Here is a 7,620-nt window from a genome sequence, read left to right on the forward strand (position 1 = left end):
TTCTTACTATCTCCAGGTACAGCAGGGCTGGTTTCAGCAAACTTGAGATTTTCCCAGTCAGTGGACGTGTGGTCAAGTGATGTCTGCCAAGAAAGGAAGCCAGGGGTTTATGTTTTTATTCATTCACAGGATGTGGGCATTGCAATTGCCCATTAGGAGTCAATCACTTGCTGTATGGACTCCAGTCACATTTACGTCACACCCAGGTGAGGATGGCAGGTTCCTTCCCTAAAGGACATTAGTGAACCAGGCAATCAATTCTTAATTCCAGATTTGTTATTGAATTCACATTCTACTATCTGCTGTGGCAGGGTTTGAAATGCTAAATGGTGCTTTGTTCCACCAGAGGGCCAAACACAGTTCAGCTCATTTAATCTTCCCTGATAACAACACAGGCTTGCCCAGCAGTGGTTAGAGTCATTGAGTTCCACAGCACAAGAAGAGACCCATGGGACCCATTGAGTCTGTCTGGTCAAAAAAACCCACCTAACTACTCTAATTCCATTTTCCAGCACTTGGCTCACAGCCTTGTATGCCTTTGCATCGCACGTGCACATCTAAATATTCTTCAATGTTATGAGGGTTTCTGCCTCTCCTGCCCTTATAGGTTCCCAGCATCCTCTGGGTGAAAAAGTTGTTCCTCACATCCCCCTCAACCTTCTGGCCCTTCTCTCAAATCTATTACCCCCAGTCATTGATCCCTCTACCAAGGGGAAAAGTTTCTTCCTGTCTATTCCCTCCCTAATGTTATAAGTCTCAATCGTGTCACCCTTCAGTCTCTTCTGCTATAAGGAAAATAACCCCAGTCTGTCCAATCTCTCATTACTGAAACTCTCCAGCCCAGACAATAACCTGGTAAATCTCTGCATGCTCTCCAGTTCAATCACGTCCCTCTTATAATGTAGATTTCAGAACTGCACGCAATAATCTGGCTATGGTCCGCCCAACGTTTTATACAGTTCTGGCATAATCTTTCTGCTCTTAAACTCTTGGCTAATAAAGGCAAGTATCTCAAGCTTTCATAGCCACTTTATCTATGTTCTGCTTCCTTAAGCGACCGATAGACACGGACACCATGGTCCCTCTGATCCTGGGTGCTGGATAGCAATAATAATCCAGTCCCTGGCTGTTTTTCTCTCTCTCCATGCAATGGAAATGGCAGTGAAAACAAATGAAAAATACTGCAGCTGCAGCTATGGTTCAGCATGCCCACCCCCATGATTCCAGAATCCTTTGCACCGATGTGATGGGATTGCTGCGTATCTGAAACAGTTACATTTATAAAATGCACATAAGTAACTTGTGGGTGATGTGGTTTGTTGGAGGCTGATGCTTAAGAGAGGTAATGGAGTGGTTGTGAGGTGAATGCTGTTTGATGTAGCCTGATGGTTGACATTTGGCCAATAGAGGCTGTGTTATATAAATGGAAAAGCTGGTGGCTCTGAATTTGGTGGTGGCAGGAAGGGAGCTGCATGATACAATGTGACTGCTTTTCTTTTGATTATCTATCTGATTGACCAGTACTATTCCTCTGAAAAAAAGTGATGTGGTTCTCTGGTTCACATTAGCAAGCTCTGCAGGATTGCTTCTATGCAGTGTAGCGGTGTCAAGGCAAATTGACATAGAGACTTTGCACAGTGAAACATTTAGCAAACTTTATTTTGGAATCCTTGCATGATGCTAGTCTTGTTCTTCCACTACGATAGACTGAAGACAATGCCTCCAGACACCAGCAACAGATACAAACTTTCGCAGTGGATGTGCCTTCTCCATAATGACATTAGCAAGCGAATAGGAAAACCAGAATTTGACTGCTCAAAGGTGGATGAGCGATGGAGGGATGGATGGAAAGATGGTTCATGTGATTGATTTAAAAAGTTCTCATTTTATTTTGACTCTGACCTACTTGATATTTTTCTCCCTGATCTTGACAACATGCTGTTTACTCGGTTTGATTATGTTGAAATTACAAAATATGTTACCTTAATTTTCCCCACTTATTTCTACATTCTTGCCTCACTATTCTCAAATTAATACCGATGATCTCTCAACACGCTCCCTCACCTGGAAACATGGGAGACTGGTAAAGGAATAATTTCACTTTAAATATTTGCTCTTATCTCTTTATCCTCTAGGGGGTGCAGTTGCTTCAGGATAGTGATTTGTTTCTGTGGCAAAGTCTCGCTTCTTCCTGATATTTGAAAATGTCTCCATCCAACTGAAGTGATAATTTCGAATATTTGGTTTAATTTTGATGTTAAACAGGTAATACTGAGTTACATTGGCACGGGGAGAATCACAAATATCTTTACTTGGCCGAGCACTAATAAACCAAGCATTGGGTAATTAACTTTCAGTATACCTGTCAAAGGGTATTTATAAAATGCCAATTAATTAGTAAATCTGCAATAGTTGGGATAAAGTAATTTTGATCTCTGTGAAATGACACAATCAACAGCAAACAGAAACAAATTGCATCAATTGAATAAGGTTTTTTCCCCACAAAGAATGACATTTAGTGCAACTATTTTACATCTGTACTAATACATTTTCAAGCCTGGTCTTGGACGCCATGGATTATATGTGACAGTTAATGTTGGCGTTACAATTAGATATGTTTGTGATTGCACTGAAAAGCAATTAAGACATTGCAATATGCATTTACATTGCAATATGTGAATTGTGCAATTTATGCATTATCTGTCATCTATCACACCAACTTCACATTGCCTGCCATTGCATTAACAGTTCTAAACTATCAAAGACATTTTTAGATTCATTCCAAGATTTTATGAGTAACTATATGACTTGAAGAATATACGTCTGAAATATGCCTTGTGATGACACAGATGATGATCCTTAATGGCAGGCTACACTTCCAGAAGCTTTCATCTGAATACTGTACCTTATTTTCACAGCTGAAAGACACTACAGATATAATGGGATAATGTTAAAACAAAGGAATGGAGGACTTATATAAAACTCAGACAAGTTGCAATAAGGTATTTGCACTAAATTTATACAAATGCAACTTAACTGGGCTGGTTGTAGAGTATCTGCTAAGATTGGGAGTTTGAATAACTCAGCTATCAATCATCATCAAAAGATTATTTCTTTAAATGACCATACTTAATGTGTCCCTAAGGTCTATATGTAGCATCCTACTGTTGTAAAGTTTCATTTCTGGGAGGAAGTACACTCTACAACACACTGGCTGTTAAAAATCAGTCATTTTGAGTCCCCAGCTGTGGGTGCAGGAAATTAATAAAATTTAAAATTATTTTGTAAAAATATGCAAAGCTGTGTACGCTGCAGCTGTAGATATTTACTGGTAATTACGTATAGCATGTTGTTTTCAACTGCTAAAAGGCTTTTAATTTGTAGTTATTTTGTGAATTTGTTTGTTTGTCACGAGTTACGTTGTGTTGAGTCTAGATATGTGCACATTATCTTGATGAATTAGCTGAATTGCTCTCTGTTAAATATGACAACTGAGCACCACTCTCAATCGGTGCCTGAAGCACACTGAGAGTGGAAATGTGCTATTTGATAATATAGTGGATACCTTTTTAGCTGATAGTCTGCCTACGTTTTATATATTAACTAATATATATATAAGCAGGAAAGTGTGTAGGAGAGTTGGTCATTTACCATGAGGCATTGACTGGCTTAGACAGTACATCTTATGAGATTGCCACTGGACTTGGTGGTAGAGAAGGCATTTAAATATTCTAAGCAATATGGGGGAGCTGAAGAACTGTTGCCATTTGATATATTGAAGAGACCCTATAATGTGCAGTTAAAAATACATGTCCCTCCATTTTAAATCAAGTGATTAGATTGTGGGAACTCAATGTTCATTGGTGTTCACTATAACTCCCAATTTAGGATGTGGGAGAAAAGCTGTCAATCTCAGTTTTGAATGCTGGTCCATCATTTAAGGGAATTCACTATTGCTGAGTTCAAAGTTGCTAAAGTACTGAAAGGTTTGGCATTCTGCACTCCGTACTATGGCATTCTTGAGTACTAGGCTTCAGTCACTGCATTACCTTGTTCTTTCTGCATCAACTTAAAAGTACTTTTTTATCTTTGTGTATCTTCTGGAGTACCCGTCTATGTTGATCATAAGCCTACAACTGGAATTTCTTACAAGAGTTTTGAATAGTCAATGTGTTTAAGGCAAACCGAAGTAAGATATTTAATATTGCACTAATTTTGAAGAAGTGAGCACAAAGTCTAAATGATAGAAGCAATTGCATGCAAACAAATTCTTGTTACTGCTGTGATACTTGAACATACTGTAATATTTGGACGGGATGTTTACTTTTTTGCAAAAAGTCCTTGTACATGTTCTGGATTTGTCATTATATAAGAAACATCAAGGGTAGCCTATCTGCAAATGACTAACTTTAATAATTATATTGTTCATATACAATAATGTACCTATCACGCCAGATTCTGTACAGTGTGATGTGAGAGAAACCCAGTCTACAACAGCCAATACATTCGCAATTTCTTCTACTGTTTCCATTCTAAAATCTACCTTAGCAAATGAGAGTTTTTTTAAAAATAGAATAACAGGTTTTATTTGTTCAAATAACAGCTACTTACAATGAGACCATTTTTCCAAGATTTTGATTTGAGGTGTAAATAATTGAAATAATGCTGTTTAAATTTAGTATGCTAGATTATGAATTTAAGATTACCAGATGGACAGTTTTATTTGATCTTCCTCTTTTGGAAAGCCAACTCTTTTCCCTACTTAGCTGATTCTTAAATAAGCCCCAATATCTGTGCCTCAAACATACAGCCATTGACTGCCCTCTTTAAATTCTTCATAACCCCATAACTGTTCCCTTGGGTGTATCTGGATATCTTTTTGAGGTTTATTTATGTGGCCTGTTTAGCTGTGTTGTATATATCCTAAGACCATCTCTGGGACTCATTTTGAAGCTGAATGTCACCAGCTCTTTGTTCTGAGTTGGGAGACCAGTCTTTTTTCCTTATGGATTGCTCTATTATGTTGTGCCAAATAGGAAAGGTAAATGCTTGACTGTGAAATGGGGTTTTCAACTGAATAAACTCGACAACATAACCCAGAACAAGTTCAGCACTCTACAGCTTTCTGGACTCAAAGTTGAGTTCAATAGCCTTCAATTACATTTGATTCCATTTCGTTCTTTTTTTTAATCCTCCAATTTTTGTTTTGCAGGGTTTGTCTTGTCTAGTTTCTTTTCTCATTCCTACATGTTACATTCAGAAGGTTTTTATATTTAAAAAAAAAGTCATGCTTCGTGTAATGTAATACTTACACCCTAATTTTCCTGACAAGGGTGTTGTTTGGCCATCTCACATCACTGCAGACTGTTGTGCAGTTTCATCCAGAGTGCTATTAGTCAAGATTTTGATGCGACAATGGTAATGGAATATTTTATATATAAAACTATGTATTTATTTCTGCATTCCTGGCAAGACAATGTTTTGAGTTGGCATTTGCTCGTCTTTACAGGAAACTGAGAGACAGCTCACGTAACAACATTAAAAATCCTTTCTTTGTCATATTTAATTCAAAATAATCACAATTAAAAATGAAATCTCCACCAGAGGAAACAATGGTTGTATTGGATGGTAACAGGTTTTACAGCAACAGGAAAACAGAATTTATTCACTAGGCAGATTGACAATGATGATTTGAAGATCCAAAGAGGAAGACCGTGTTGGAAATTATATCAGGGAGACAATTGTTCACTCAAAGTATTGCAGATTAAATAAATTTTCTGCTGAACAGTTTCTATTTCATGAATGATTGTAACAATAGGCTGTGTGATGTAGTTATTGTAATAATTTTGTTTCACCTACGCAGATTGTTCCTTAGCAACCATACTACCACCAAAGAACAGGAGACCTACCTTAAGTAATTAAAAGGGATGAGAAATGACAGCCATTGAAATAATGACAGAAGTGCTTTCATTTCTGCTCCTTTTTGAACAAGTCCTGTGTCATCTTAATTGTGAGCACATTTTTGGATCGTTTAGCAGGTGTGAAAATGAATAAGAATATTTCTTTATATTTATATCCCATGTCATAAGCAGATGTGTTGGAAATCATTGAACGTGTCAATGTCACTTATGATTATTTATTTGGTTCCAGCTATTGAATAAAGATAATGTTCAACAAGTCCTTAGTATTTGACTCGTCTCTGTCAGAAGGAGTTACGTACAATTCCGGCTAACCTCAACAGTCTGAGGTCTCCTCCCATTGCTATTAGGCAGCAAGTTCCAAAATTTTGATCCAGTGATAATAGAAACTTTGCGACAATCGAGTAATTAAAACTAACATCTCCATTGGATGGAATTAAGTCTTGTGCATCAAGTGGAAACTTTTGTCAGTGTCTAGAAAACAACAGATTCGCGATGAGAACGGATTGGCAATCGTTGTTTAAAAGTACAAAGGAGGAGGCCAAGTCAGAGGTCATATACAGTTTATTATTGATGAAGGTGGTACAGTTAGAAGGAAATTTTCAAAGTTGTTTGATAAAATGCCACATAATAGACTTAGTCATACAGCACAGAAACTGACCCTTCGGTCCAACTCGTCCATGCTGACCAAGTTTCCCAAACTAAACTAGTCCCATTTGCCTGCGTTTGGCCCATATCCCTCTAAACTTCTCATAATCATAAACCTTTCCAAATGACTTTCAAATGTTGTAACTGTACCTGCCCCTACCACTTCCTCTGAAAGTTTCCACACAGCATGGTTTGTATGTGGAATGAAAAGTTGCTTCTCAGGTCCCTTTTAAATCTTTCTCCTGTCACTTAAAACAAAAGTCATGCAGTTTTGAACTACTCCACCCTAGAGAAAAGACCTTTGCTTTTCACCTTATCTACGCCCCCTCATGATTTTATAAACCTCTATAAGGTCACCCCTCAACCTCCTACATTCTAGTGGAAAAAGTCCCAACCTATCCAACCTCCCCTTAAACTCAAACCCTCAATTCCTGTTCACATCCTGGTAAATCTTTTCTGAACCCTTTCCGATTTAATATCCTTCCTACGGCAAAATTTGGATTAACGGAGCAATGACTGTGAATACAATTTTTTTTAAGAGACTGAGAGAATGTAATAGTTGCTCATCAAACTGGAAGGAGTAATGATGGCTCCAGGGATAGGTATTAGAATCACTGCCATTTTTTTTGATATTGTTGATCTGGATATGGGCCAAAAGTTTGGAGAAGAGACAAGTTTTCACCTGCGCTCAGCAATAAAGATGCTCAAAGTGGATTAACAGAAAACATAAACTTATGAAAAAGAAACAATTAGCAGATGTAATTTGATGTTGGGTAGTCTGAATTGATGCATTTTTGTAGGAAAACTTAAATTGTACTATCAACTGTGTTAACAGATCCAGGGAATCTCATACACAAATTCTTGAAGATTGAGGGACAAATTGATATGACAGTTTAAAAGAAGTGCATACAGAATCGTGTCAGAGATAGTAGGAACTACAGATGCTGGAGAATCCGAGACAACAAGGTGCAGAGCTGGATGAACACAGCAGGCCAAGCAGCATCATAGGAGCAGAAAGGCTGACGTTTCGGGCCTAGACCCTTCATCAGAAACC

The 7,620-nt window shown here is 37.8% G+C and overlaps 1 protein-coding gene across 1 annotated transcript in view; it reads left to right on the forward strand.

Moving 5' to 3' along the window:
• Window positions 1-6,184, forward strand: part of gfer (growth factor, augmenter of liver regeneration (ERV1 homolog, S. cerevisiae)) — a 77,959-nt gene extending 71,775 nt beyond the window's left edge. The window contains exon 3 of the mRNA XM_048609413.1: window positions 1,707-6,184. Within this exon, the coding sequence (XP_048465370.1) occupies window positions 1,707-1,869 (163 nt within the window). The 3' untranslated portion in view covers window positions 1,870-6,184. The remainder of the gene's footprint in view (window positions 1-1,706) is intronic.
• Window positions 6,185-7,620: the final 1,436 nt, after the last annotated feature.

This window comes from Rhincodon typus, chromosome 21, assembly GCF_021869965.1.
Source record: "Rhincodon typus isolate 14 chromosome 21, sRhiTyp1.1, whole genome shotgun sequence".
NCBI lineage: Eukaryota > Metazoa > Chordata > Chondrichthyes > Orectolobiformes > Rhincodontidae > Rhincodon > Rhincodon typus.